Source organism: Malaclemys terrapin, chromosome 1 (genome assembly GCF_027887155.1).
Source record: "Malaclemys terrapin pileata isolate rMalTer1 chromosome 1, rMalTer1.hap1, whole genome shotgun sequence".
Lineage (NCBI taxonomy): Eukaryota > Metazoa > Chordata > Testudines > Emydidae > Malaclemys > Malaclemys terrapin.
Window position 1 is genome coordinate 262,353,897 of NC_071505.1, and position 13,731 is coordinate 262,367,627.

At 43.9% G+C, this 13,731-nt stretch overlaps 1 protein-coding gene across 1 annotated transcript in view; it reads right to left on the reverse strand.

The window, feature by feature from the left end:
* UGGT2 (UDP-glucose glycoprotein glucosyltransferase 2) overlaps nucleotides 1-13,731 on the reverse strand; it is a 273,428-nt gene that overhangs the window by 151,587 nt on the left and 108,110 nt on the right. Inside the window, exons 16-17 of the mRNA XM_054012252.1 lie at nucleotides 4,403-4,534; nucleotides 2,328-2,492 (exon numbers count right to left, since the gene is read on the reverse strand). Coding sequence (XP_053868227.1) covers nucleotides 2,328-2,492; nucleotides 4,403-4,534 — 297 coding nt within the window. The remainder of the gene's footprint in view (nucleotides 1-2,327; nucleotides 2,493-4,402; nucleotides 4,535-13,731) is intronic.

Consider the following 13,731-nt stretch of genomic DNA (forward strand, 5'->3'; position numbering starts at 1 on the left):
AGCACTGCTTGGAGAAGGTTCTACTGTTAGGCACCACCAGGCAGCACAGTACTCATAAGTGGGAATATGCAGAGCCACTCAAAGAAGAATCCCAAACACACACACAGCCCCTCATGTCCCTTATTTGACACCCACAGAACCCTCCCAGCACAAAACAAAACAACACTACCAGCACACACAAAACAACCCCCAACACATATAGCCCCTCGGGGAAGCACATACCCCTCATTTGCCACTTGCACAAATAAACACAATTCTCCCAGTCTAATCCCCTAGACACAAATCAACAACTGCCCACACAACATATATCCAGCACACACAATACCCCACTTGGAAGCCTAGAATATTTGTGGAGTCAGCATGAAGTGATGGAAACAGCTATAAGCATGGCTGAGAACTCTTTATGTTTAGAGTATCACCAGATTGAATAATCACTAGGATATTCACAATGTGTTACCATCCAATTTTTAAACTGTCAGCCATTTTTGACTTTTATAAATACATGGTTTATAAATTACACTCATATGACAGCACAGGCTGAATGAATGAATTTGTATGAATTTATGTTTCTGTTTAGTTTAGAGCTTTTATATATTGAATGCTAAGATAATGTAAGCAGAGTCAGGATAAGCTCTACCCTGACATCTGGTGGTGAATTATGGCGAGGGTGGAAAAGAACTTCAGGGGCTGATCTTGTTTGCATAGGCACACCCACCCGCCTAGCCTGGGACAACAACTGAAAGTGGTTACTTTGGCTGGTGTGGGATCCCCAGTTTCTCTGTTATTGGGGCAGGAAGAATAAAGTGTTCTTACCCTGATTCTATGAATCAAGGCCAGTGGAACTGTTGTATGACAGAGGGACGCACCAGTAACTACGTAGCACTCACTAGACAAGGGGCATGGGTTACAAAACCCAGTGAATTGAGAGAGGTTGGGGACAGGTATGTGTACCTGATGGTATGGGCCCCTTTTGAGGGCCTGGAACACCAATTGCACTATCCCCTCTCACCACTGTTGAATAGCAGAGCAAAGTTTGCTTCCATTAGGAGTCTAGCTAGAAGTTGCTGAACTGAATTCACGTTGGGCCAATGGTGCACCAGCACTGGGGCTCCCCTACTACAAGCTGAAATCACTAAGAGCTGAAATCGCTAAAATTGCTGAGCTGAGATCACTGAGTGCTGTGTTAACCAGTGAGGGAACCTGAAGATATATTACTAAGTAGCTGGCAGAGCTGAGCAGTGTGGGACGGTTGGAGCGTCCCACGGAACAGCGAGCGGAGCGCAGCCATTTGCGAGGGCAGCTGGAGCAGTTCATGGGACAGCTGGTGGAGTGAAGCGACTGGCAGAGCTGAGCAGTTTGTGGGATGGTTGGAGCGGCCCACGGAACAGGGAGCAGAGCAGTTTGTGGGGACGGCTGGAGGAGCGTGGTGTGGCTGGTAAAGTGGAGCCATTCGAGGTAAAGGCTGCAGCAGAACTCCACGGAGAGGTGGGGCAGTCGGCCTCGGACTGCGTAAGGTGCCCCTTAACATCCCGTGTGCCCCGCCCCATTTCCGCCCAGGCTGGGAGGGGTATAAAACTGCAGATAAACTTTTGAACTCTGGGGCGGCACTGACCAGGGACAGAGACTTTGGGGTTGTTGGACTTTGGGGTGACTGGACTTAAGAACCTGAGGGGAAAAGGACACTGCCAAACTTACTTGGAGGTGGGTCTTTTGCTCATGGTTTGTGTTATGAATTCTGTTTGTGGTGTTTCCCCAACATAATGCCGCATTGTTTCCCTCCTTTATTAAAAGGCTTTTGGCTACACTCAGACTCCGTGCTTGCGAGAGGGGAAGTAAGTATTGCCTCCTAGAGGCGCCCGGGGGGGGGGTGGTGGTATGTAATTGTCCCAGGTCACTGGGTGGGGGCTCGAGCCAGTTTTGCATTGCGTTATTGAAACAGAACCCCTAGATACTGAACCCGGCACTTGTTGCTGCCAACTCAGAGGGGCAGAAGGGTTACAATAAGGACTGCTTAAACAGAAAAGACATATATAAATAACACACACAAGAGATTTTAACATCTGAGGTCCAAATTTTCTTATGAATATAATTTGTCTTCACTTCTTGGCTGAAAACATCTCAAAGGTTAATATGTACTTACTCAAACCTTAGAGCTTCAATAATCAACATGCATTAAGTTTCAAATTCATGAATGCAAATGAATGATGTCATTTCAGCTTTCATAAAAATAATTTCAAACTACCTCATTATAAAAAATATAGGTTGTAACTGTAATAATCTACTGACAAGTATTTCACCTTACATTCTTTCATAAATGCTAAGCATACCATGAAAACTGCCCTTTGGAAGAACCCCATGGCATCAGTGATCCTCTGGAGAATAACTGTGTCTAACTCTGCAGCAGCCATCTCTTCACCATTAAATGGCACACCATTGAACAGAGCTTGAGGCAATGGACCCAGGCCGGTCTTTTTATAAAAGGTTGCTCCTGCCTATTCAAATCAGAAACATCACAGAGTTAAACAGAATGTGGCTGACTGTAGTAAGAAAAAAACTAATATCAAGAGACAATGAACACTAATGTCCAAGCACTCTGTGCTGTGGCCTAGTTTTATGAGTTATAAAGAGTAAATTGAATTCACAATTCTGTTACGATTTTTCAGAAAGCAGCTTGGAAAAATTAATCAATTAAATAGTACATGAAGCACACATTTATCAAAAAGGAGGGGAAAAACTCCTGTAAATTCATATAAAGACTTTTTTAAACCTTTGTTTTTATGCCACTCTGTGGCAGGCTTGCTAAGAGCTATTATTTATCATGCACTATTTAAAGAATATTAATCAAATAAAGCAGAGAATTTTACAGATCAGACATGGTTGAAGATATAAGGTTGAAAATAATGCTTGTATGGACTTCTGCAGAAAATTACCTACATTATTATAATAGAAAAAAATATTCCTTTCCATTACTATGCATAAAATTCAGTGCTCTATTTCCTGTTTCCTTTAACTCTGCCACTCTGAACTTCACCAACAGGGAAGTACGGTGACTTTCCTCTACACACAGTGGTTGACCTTTATTTAATGGTATATTGGTATATTTTAAACACAGATCTTTGATTACAAATTACAGAATACTTTTTTTAAAGAAACATCTATTGATAATAGAAGAAGCAGCTACTCATAACAGAAAGTATAAGTTTCAAGATAGACATATTTGCTCCAATTGTCAGAGCAAGTATTTGCTTGGAAAAATGTTTCACATCTGAAAATTACAAGAATCCAAATTAACAGAAAAAACAACACAGTTTCACTTTATGCCAACAATGAGGCTCTCTATAAAAGAACTCTACTCCAATTTACCAATAATCCTACAAACAAGAAGACCAATTCAGTAAGATTTCAGTATAGAAAAATCAATATATGAAAAAATAAAATAGGCTTAAATTTGATAGGACACGTCCTACCCCTCATACCTCAGTAAAAACGCCCACCTCCATTGTATGTGACCTGGTGCTTAAATTAGCTACAGAATGGTTGCAACTTTATACTTCAAATGATAAATCCTTGCTACATCAAACTAAAATTGTGAGAATCAATTGTAAAAATGTTAATTTTTTTATCTGAAAGATTTGCCCTTAGTCTCTCACTGAACATTCATATCAGCAAGAGGGCATGCATCTCCAAAGTTTTCTAGATAATCTTGAAACTCAAGACTTACATTCTAGTCTGGGGACTGCACAGACAATTCCCTATAGAAGGGAATTTACCAGTTTTCATTTACCAGTCAACTGTATGTGCATTTCAGCTTACCTCATCTGTAATCCTTAGAATTTATGATGTCATGATTGGAAGCAAAATGTTCACAGTACATTGTCACTTTCTACAGAACATGAACTTCATTTCACCTCAGAATCAGATGAGGGCTTGAAAAAGTTCCCTGGCAATCTCCCTGATTGGTCAGCATTACATGCAGATACAAATGAATAATGTACGTTTGTGCCTTTGCTACCTCTCCAGTCTCTGACACTAGGAATCTTGTGATTCTGAGTCAGAATGGCCATACCCACCAGGCAGATTCTTTCCCAGGAAGATATGATTTGCCCAGAAGATAGAATTTCTTCCTTAGCCAGGCTGCTTGGGTAACCTACCACCTACAGCAAATGATACACATCTAATAAGCTTATCACTAGGTACCTTCCATAGTAGCAGATGTGTACAGTAGATAGGAATCAGCATTAAATATTATTCTTGAGGACAATAATCCAATGGACCCTTCCAACACTGCAATAGTCTGGAAAAAATTCCAACCCCATTGCATTTAAGTGTTTTAACTCTTAAAACCATTAAATGCAAAACTAAGCTCTGTGCAGAGTACTATTTCTTGCAACTCTTCTCTTACCTTCCTTTTCTCATCATATTCAGAGTCAACACCCAGTATACTCTGAATGTCAGCATGAGGGAACTCACTTCTAAGAACATTCCTCACATGGTTCACAGTGAAAATGTCTCCATCTTTCATTTTATGGTACATCTGTGAAAATTATAAAACAGATAAAAAACAAAGCAATTTTACCCTACATATTAATATTACTTTATCATTTATCAAAACCATATACATTGTTTTTAGGTAGAACATAGGATTTGCCATCAGATCACTGGTCTAATTAGTCTATTATCCTATCTTTGGCAGTGGTTAATATCTTATATTGCAGAGGAAAGTACATCCAATACTCCGGGTCAGCTAGCAATAGTTTTAGTGTTCCTTTCTACTCCCTGTTCAGTCTTAGCATGAACTTTAGAAACAAAAGACATCAACTAGAAGAGATGCTCCCCCACCCCTGACTCTTGAGCTCTGTCCCCCACCATGACAAGCAACCTTGTCATATAGTCCCACTTATACATTTGTCCAGCTCTCTCTTAAAACTAATTAAGCCTCTTACTGGGAGACTGTTCCAGAACTTCACTCCTCCAATGGTTAAACACCTTCTAATTTCCAGCCTCCATGTGTTCATAGCTACTTTATACTCATTTGTTCTTGTGCAAATATTGTCCTTTAGTTTAAATAGCTCTTCACCCTCCCTCATGTTTATTCCCCTAGTGTATTTAGAGAAAGCAAGCATAACCCAACAAGTCCATAGCATACAGGAGAATGTGCTCCATGGAGTCTGGCCCAAGGAGATTCATCCCCACTCCGGAATCCCCCGAGGACAATGGCCTTTTCGCCATTTCTAAAAGCTTACTAATTGAAAGTGCACAGGCATAGCCTGCTCCCTCACGGCCTTCGGTCACATAAAAAAAAATATGGGCCCCAGCTACAAAAATCCAACCAGGCCTTTGGGAAGGCTGCCTCTGGGACTGGGTAGTCCACTGCAACGTATGGGAGGTGGGTCCCCCAAATGACAGCTAAGCAGTATGTGCTGACTGCATCCCCAGACTATCAGCACATATAAATTGCAAAAGGCAACACCTGGCAACTCTGGCCTACAAACCCCCCTCAAATGGTGCGTAAAGAGAGGGCAGTGCCAGGCCGCTTTTATAAGGTGGATCAACATCTATTAAAAAGGGGAGGCATCGAAATATGCCCCCACCGCAACACATCTCGGTGTGTGTTTGGAAAACCACCGACCCCAAGGTGCCTCTTAATTTGCTGTTAAGGTCACAAACACAAAATTTTTCGGTGCATTGGCCCGCCGTTCTGCAACAAACTGTTAATGTTTCTAACTATGTTGTGTTTAATTTTTCATAAATAACACCCAATGTGTTTCTTCCGTTAGCACACACCCAAAACCAGCTTTCAGTATTCCAGACAAATGTTTCCTCCTTCACGGTATTACAACACATGTTTAACCAGCAGAAAGCTGCGTTTGTCACCGCAATTCGAGTGGGGCATCTATGCCAACGGGGGGGGGGGGGGGGGGGATGTATTATGCTATGTAATTAATAAAGCCAAAGTCATTACTGGCTACTGTATGCAATTGCTGCTGTACTAATAATTTTATATATACTATTTTGCTGTTTATGTAAAAGGCCAATAGTAACCCTCACCACCAAACCAGAGGGAAAATGAAAACCTAAGTGGTGACCCCTCCCAACAAAATGTTGATTTGGGTCGGGGGGGGGGGGGGATGTCACAATCCAATGGCCCCCTCCCCTTAGGGAGTCCCCTGGGAAGGCAGATCAGCAATGTATATTGTTAACGCTGTTCCAAGCATCGCAAAGCATTTTGGGGAGAGTCAAAGGTGTGTGAGTGGAAAGTGGAAGTTTCCTTATAGAGTCTGAGAGGCTGGGGGGGGGGGGGGGAGAAGAAGAACGGGTTAACTCAACACTGTAGCTAGCAAGCTCAGTCCGAAGATAAGAAGCTGACTCCCGCCCAAGGCCAGTTGCTACCTGCCAAGACAGAAGGGGGAAGTCCAACCCACCCACCCCCGACCAGCTATGAGAAGAGAATGAAACACAGAGTTGCAGAGATAACAACGAGAACAGTGAGCGCAACAGCAGAGGCCAACAGAAGGGAAAACAGTCTCTGGAGCCGGGATGTTTTGGGAAACAGGGAAGGCCACAGCAAGCCTGTTTGGACTGACACAAAAAGCACCAGGAACATAGGGCCCTGGATGAAAACGCCCCCAAAAGAACCCAGGACTTATAACCCTCCCAAAAGCTGAAGCAAGGGTGGAACACAGTGCACAGAGCCCTTACCTTCTCCCTCGCCCCAACCCCCGGCCTGAGCCCCCTCCCACACACCCAAACTCCTGCTGCTGTTGCTGGCGGGGGGAGGGAGGATGGTGGCCCGAGATTGCCCCAGCAGCGGCTGGTGTGGCTGGCGCACGGGATGCCTGAGCTGCTTAAGTGGCCCCGGGCCAGCCGCACCAGCCACTGCAGAAGTCACAGAGATCCTGGAAATTCACAGAATCCATGACTTCTGTGACCTCCATGACCAACTCGCAGCCTTAATTATATCCACTTTTCTATTTACCTCTATAAATTCAATAATTCTTTCCTTCACAATTTATTCCAAAGTTTTGCCTATTACCGAATTTAGATGTACAGATCTGTAATTGTCCACATCACCTTTTTTTAGCCTTTCTTAAATGGAGGTACAATGTTAGCTATTCTCTAGTCATACAATGTTATCTCTGAACAGATAGATTTCTTAAAGTCCTAGCTACTGGACTAATAATCTCAGTATTCTGTTCTTTCAGTATTCTGGCATGAAAATTATCCAGTCCGCCTGATGTCATTTCTACTTCTATACACCCATTTCCAGCCGCCGTCCTGCCTTCATGCCCAGGTTCAATATTATAATATTTAATGAAAACCAAAGCAAAGATTTCATTTAGTTTTTGGGCCATATCTAGATTATTTATAATCTCCTCCCTCTCCATGGTACACAGCAGCCAAATCTTATCCTTTCTTATTCTCTTTTTTGATGATCGGGAGAACTGCATGGTGACTTGCCTGACTGGTGTGAAGGTTGCATCTAGATAGGCTTATGTGTAGTGCTGGGGAGGAGCCGGTGGTTGTGGTACATGTAGGTACCAACGACATGGAGAAGGATAGGAGAGAGGTCCTGGAGGACAAATTTAGGCTGCTAGGTAAAGGATTGAAGTCCAGAACCTCCCTTGTAGCATTCTCTGAAATGCTTCCAGTTCCACGCGCAGGGCCAGTTAGACAGGCAGAACTGCAGGGTCTCAATGCATGGATGAGACAATGGTGTAAGGAGGAGGGGTTTAGATTTAATAGGAATTGGGGAAGCTTTTGGGAGGGGGGAGCCTATACAGGAAGAATGGGCTCCACCTAAACCAAAATGGAACCAGACTGCTGGCGCTTAAAATTAAAATGGTTGTAGAACAGTTTTTAAACTAAGGGCTGGGGGAAAGCGGACAGGTGCGGAGGAGCATGTGGTTCGGACATCCCTTAGGAGAGGATCTATAAATGGAGATTCCCCATGTCCTAATAAGGAGGAGAGGATGGAAAATGATAAAATACAGGGAGGATCTGATGAGAAACAGTCAAATGAAAAAAAGTCCCATTCAATTACGTCATGCAATAGGGGACGGCCAAAAAATGAAAAGTTTTAAAAATCCTTATATACCAATGCTAGAAGTCTAAATAATAAATTGGATGAACTAGAGTGCCTAGTCTTAAATGAGGATATTGATATAATAGGCATCACAGAAACCTGGTGGAATGAGGATAATCAATGGGACACAGTAATACCAGGGTACAAAATATATCGGAAGGACAGAACAGGTCGTGCTGGTGGGGGAGTGGCAATATATGTGAAAGAAGGCGTAGAATCAAATGAAGCAAAAATCTTAAATGAACTAAATTGTACCATAGAATCTCTATGGATAGTAATTCCATGCTTGAAAAATAAGAATATAGCAGTAGGGCTATATTACAGACCACCTGACCAGGATGGTGTTAGTGACTCTGAAATGCTCAGGGAGATTAGAGAGGCTATTAAAATAAAAAAACTCAATAATAATAATGGGGGATTTCAACTATCCCCATACTGACTGGGTACATGAGATAAAGTTGATGAGAAATGATGAGATAAAGTTTCTTGACACCTTAAATGACTGCTTCTTGGAGCAGCTAGGCCTGGAACCCCCAAGAGGAGAGGCAATTCTTGATTTAGTCTTAAGTGGAAGTGGAGCACAGGATCAGGTCCAAGAGGTGACTATAGCTGGACCGCTTGGTGATAATGACCATAATATAATTAAATTTAACATCCCTGTGGCAGGGAAAACACCACAGTGGCCCAACACTGTAGCATTTAATTTCAGAAAGGGGAACTACACAAAAATGAGGAGGTTAGTGAAACAGAAATTAAAAGGTACAGTACCAAAAGTAAAATCCCTGCAAGCTGTGTGGAAACTTTTTAAAGACACCATAATAGAGACTCAACTTAAATGTATACCCCAATTTAAAAAACATAGTAAGAGAACCAAAAAGAGCCACCGTGGTTAAACAACAAAGTAAAAAGCAGTCAGAGGCAAAAAGGCATCCTTTAAAAAGTGGAAGATAAATCCTAATGATGAAAATAGAGAAGAGCATAAACTCTGGCAAATGAAGTGTAAAAATATAATTAGAAAGACCAAAAAAGAATTTGAAGAACAGCTAGCCAAAGACTCCAAAAGGAATAGAATTTTTTTTTTAAATACATCAAAAGCAGAAAGCCTGCTAAACAACCGGTGGGGCCACTGGATGATCAAGATGCTAAAGGAGCACTCAAAGACGATAAGACCATTGTGGAGAAACTAAATGAATTCTTTGCATCGGTCTTCACTGTTGAGGATGTGAGGGAGATTCCCAAACCTGAGCCATTCTTTTTGGGTGACAGATCTGAGGAACTGTCCCAAATTGAGGTGTCATTAGAGAAGGTTTTGGAACAACGTTGATAAATGCGAAGTAATGCACATTGGAAAACATAATCCTAACTATACACATACAATGATGGGGTCTAAATTAGCTGTTACCACTCAAGAAAGGTATCTTGGAATCATTGTGGATAGTTCTATGAAATCATGTGCAATGGCAGTCAAAAAAGCAAACAGAATGTTGGGAATCATCAAAAAAAGGATATATAATAAGACAGAAAATATCATATTGCCTCTATATAAATCCATGGTATGCCCACACCTTGAACACTACATGCAGATGTGGTCGCCCCATCTCAAAAAACATATATTGGAATTGGAAAAGGTTCAGAAAAGGGCAACAAAAATGATTAGGGGTATAGAACGGCTTCCATATGAGGAGAGATTAATAAGACTGGGACTTTTCAGCTTGGAAAAGAGGCGACTAAGGGGGGATATGATAGAGGTCTATAAAATCGTGAGTGGTATAGAGAAAGTAAATAAGTAAGTATTACTTACTCCTGCTCATAATACAAGAACAAGGGGCCACCAAATGAAATTAATAGGTAGCAGGTTTAAAACAAACAGAAGAAAGTATTTTTTCATGCAACACACTGTCAACCTCTGGAACTCCTTACCAGAGGGTGTTGTGAAGGCCAATACTATAACGGGGTTCAAAAGGGAGCTAGATAGATACATGGAAGATAGGTCCATCAATGGCTATTAGCTAGGATGGGCAGGAATGATGTCCCTAGCCTGTTTGCCAGAAGCTGGGATTGGGTGACAGGGCATGGATCACTTGATGATAACCTGTCTGTTCATTCCCTTTGGAGCACTTGCCATTGGCCACTGTCAGAGGACAGGATACTGGGCTTGATGGACCTTTGGTCTGACCCAATATGGCCGTTCTTATGTTCTTATGTATTCCAGCCATGAGTGCTATTCTACAATATTTCTGTAATCTACATAATATCTGGTTTGACCTCCTGCACCAGTAATTCCAGTTCCTTCATTTTACCGCTGAACCTTCTTGCATTCATGTACAAGCATCTCAGTTCTTTGCCTCAGACCACACCTAGTTTTTTAGCTGGATTAGGTATAGTCCTTTTACTAACTGTAACACCTACCTGACTACTACTCCAATCAATATTTGTAATTTCTTTTTCCTTGGTATCTCTTATCTTACAGTGTTTCTTTATCCCCTATTATATCTCCATTTAGCTGATTTTCCTCCTTCTGTGTACTGAAGACAGGTGTGGATATTTCACAAGTCTCTCCCCATCTTCTCCCCTCATCTACTTCTTATCAATTGTGCAAAACTGGATGCTAGAAGATTAATACCCTAGATCAGGGGTCGGCAACCTCTGGCACGCCGCTTACCAGGGTAAGCACCCTGGCGGGCCGGGCCGGTTTGTTTACCTGCTGCGTCTGCAGGTTCGGCTGATCGTGGCTCCCACTGGCCACGGTTCGCCGCTCCAGGCCAATGGGGGGGAAGGGCAGGAAGACATGGCCAGCACATCCCTCAGCCCGCGCAGCTTCCCGCAGCCCCCATTGGCCTGGAGCGGCAAACCACGGCCAGTGGGAGCCGCGAATCAGCCGAACCTGAGGATACAGCAGGTAAACAAACTGGCTCGGCCCGCCAGAGTGCTTACCCCGGCAAGCTGCGTGCCAGAGGCTGCCGACCCCTGACCCAGATATTCAAGTGGAGTCCACCAGTCCGGAAGAGTCTTCTTTCTGTAAGGCCCCCCAATGGTCAATCTTCCCAAAAGCTTCCTCATGGCACCAATTTTTGAGCCATCGGTTGATCTCATTATCTTGTTACACCTTTGCCCTTCTTCCGTCTAGTATTCCACTGAAGATCACCCGAGCTTCTGCTTCCTTTAAGCATCTTACTAAGCTAGTGTAGTCGTCCTTCATCCATTCCATTTGTCCTGACATGCAGCACAGTCAGTGGATTTTTCCCCACTCCCACCAGGATCCTTTTCAACCTCACATCCATATCATATTTGCTTGTGCCTGGAATACAACATACTCTTTTATTCTCTGGATCTGGTCTGATGACAGGCCTGTCAATTCTTCTTAGCATGGAGTCCCCAATCCCACAGATCTGTCTCTTCATGATACTGGTATGGATCTGTCTTATGTCCTCTCTCACAGTCCCCTGTACATCATCCTCAGTTTAACTTGGGCTCTAGTTCCTTGGTATCTTGACTGTCTCTTCTCTTATGCAGGGACTAGCTTCCTTTCTTTTTTTCCTCATCACCTAATCATCTGTCTGTTTCTCCTCCTCATTCCCCAATGTAGAAAACCTGTTACTCGATTCTGTTTAATCTTCACTAGCCGTTCTCTTCCTCTGCTTTGCCACATTTTTTCCACGGATCACACTCCTCTTTTGGCAGCCTGCTCTCCAGGTTTTAGTTCATCAGATGTCCACAACTCTTGAGTTATTTGTACCACCTCCTAAATTCTCTCCTCCATTATACTTTAAAATTCCCATCTGAATTCCATCATTATCTCCAGCTGTATCTTACTCTTAGAGCTCATGGCAGAGAAGATCCATCCATTTCATGCATGAGTAGATTCCATCAGATACAGACTCCCAGACGATGAACATCCTACAGCTTCTGCACCCAACCCTTTTCTTTCTCTCCTCTCCTTCCTGGGTTACGTCTAGTGTTGCCTCAGTAACTCCTACTCCTAGAGAAAAAGAAGGGGGAAGATACCTCCCCCAAACTACCACCTACTAACTCACAGAGCAACTGCTATTAGCTGCTTGACTGTTCACTATTGACTGGCCTTTAAACCTAGCTAAAAACTAGGTCAGCATTGCTTCTTTGTTATGGGATATCAGCAAGCACTGAATCAAATCACACACCTGGAAAAATCACTCAAAACTCAAGACTGCACCTCCAGAACACAAAATCAACAGTCTCTTCTCAGGCCACACTCCTAGAAAAACTCCACAATTGGCTGCTAGATGTTTATCTCTATGACCTCCTGTGGCTGTGAACACATCAAGTTTATAAGATGCATAAAGTAATGTTTCCTTTTGTTGGTTCTACTTTTATTACTCTTTAATTATATCTAGTGTTTCTTTCTTTTCATATTACGGAACAAAACAGAGAGAAGAATTTCTCAGTTTTCACTATGCTCTTCATAAACTCTGGATATTTTGTGATCTGGTCACAGAAAAGAGTCTTGCAATGACTAACCTTGCAGATACGCTATACCCTCCCTAACCTTTATGGACTCCTATTTCTCTCTTACAGTGGTCTTCCATTTTCTCCTCTCTGGTCCACTTCTTTCTACCTATCTAAGGAATTTTTAACGCTTCCATCACCTTAAGTTTCTGTGCCCCTACTCCTAAAGAAGAAATGATACAGGACAGTAAGAAAAAAACCCCCATACATTATACAGTAACTCCCCACTTAACATCCTCCCGCTTAACATTGTTTCAAAGTTACTTCGTTGCTCCATTAGGGAACATGCTCTTTTAAAGTTGTGCAATGCTCCCTTATAACGTCATTTGGCTGACTTTACAAAGGAGCATTGCACAAGTTCCTCTTCTCTGCCTCCTCCCCCTCCTTCTCTGCGCTTCCTCAGCCTCCAAACAGCAGTTTGGCGGTGCTTAGGACTTTCTGGGAGGGAGGGAGGGAAGAAGCGAGTGAGCGGGGAAGCTACCCCCTGCCATCGGCAGGGCCACCTGGAACGCAGGGGCATTAGGGACTGCAGGGCCATGGGCTAAGGGGGTCCCGGGGCCCTGGCCTGCAGCTCTAAAGCCCCTTTCGGAATGCGGCCCTGCAAGCACGGGCCAGAGAACTCAGGAGGAGCAGGGGCAGCCACATGGCCAGCGGCCGGAGAGAAGCGTCGCTTTCCCCTTCAAAGCCGGCTGGAGAGAAGCGGCGCTTTGAAGGGGAAAGCGGCGCTTCTCTCCGGCCGTTGGCTGCGTGGCTGCCCCTGCTCCTCCTGAGTCCTCCGGCCGGTGCTCGCAGGGCCACATTCCGACAGGGGTTTTAGAGCTGCAGGCCAGGGCCCCGGGGCCCCCTTAGCCCAGGACCCTGCAGCCCCTACGTTCCGGGTGGCCCTGCCTGCCGGGGCGGGTGGGGAAGAGGGCGTTCACAGAATTGCGGCCATGGGGGTAGTGCCGCATTGCACAGAGCCACCTGCACACCCCTGCACCAAAACAGGAGCTGCCCCAGGTAAGTGCTCTGCACTGCCTGCCCCAGCCCTGAGCCTCCTCCCGCACCCCCACACTGAGCACCCTCCTGCACCCTAACTCCCTCCCAGACTCCGCATCTCACCTTGAGCGCCCTCTCATACCCTAACTCCATCCCTTGTAAGTCTGTAAATGTTCCCTAAATTTCCC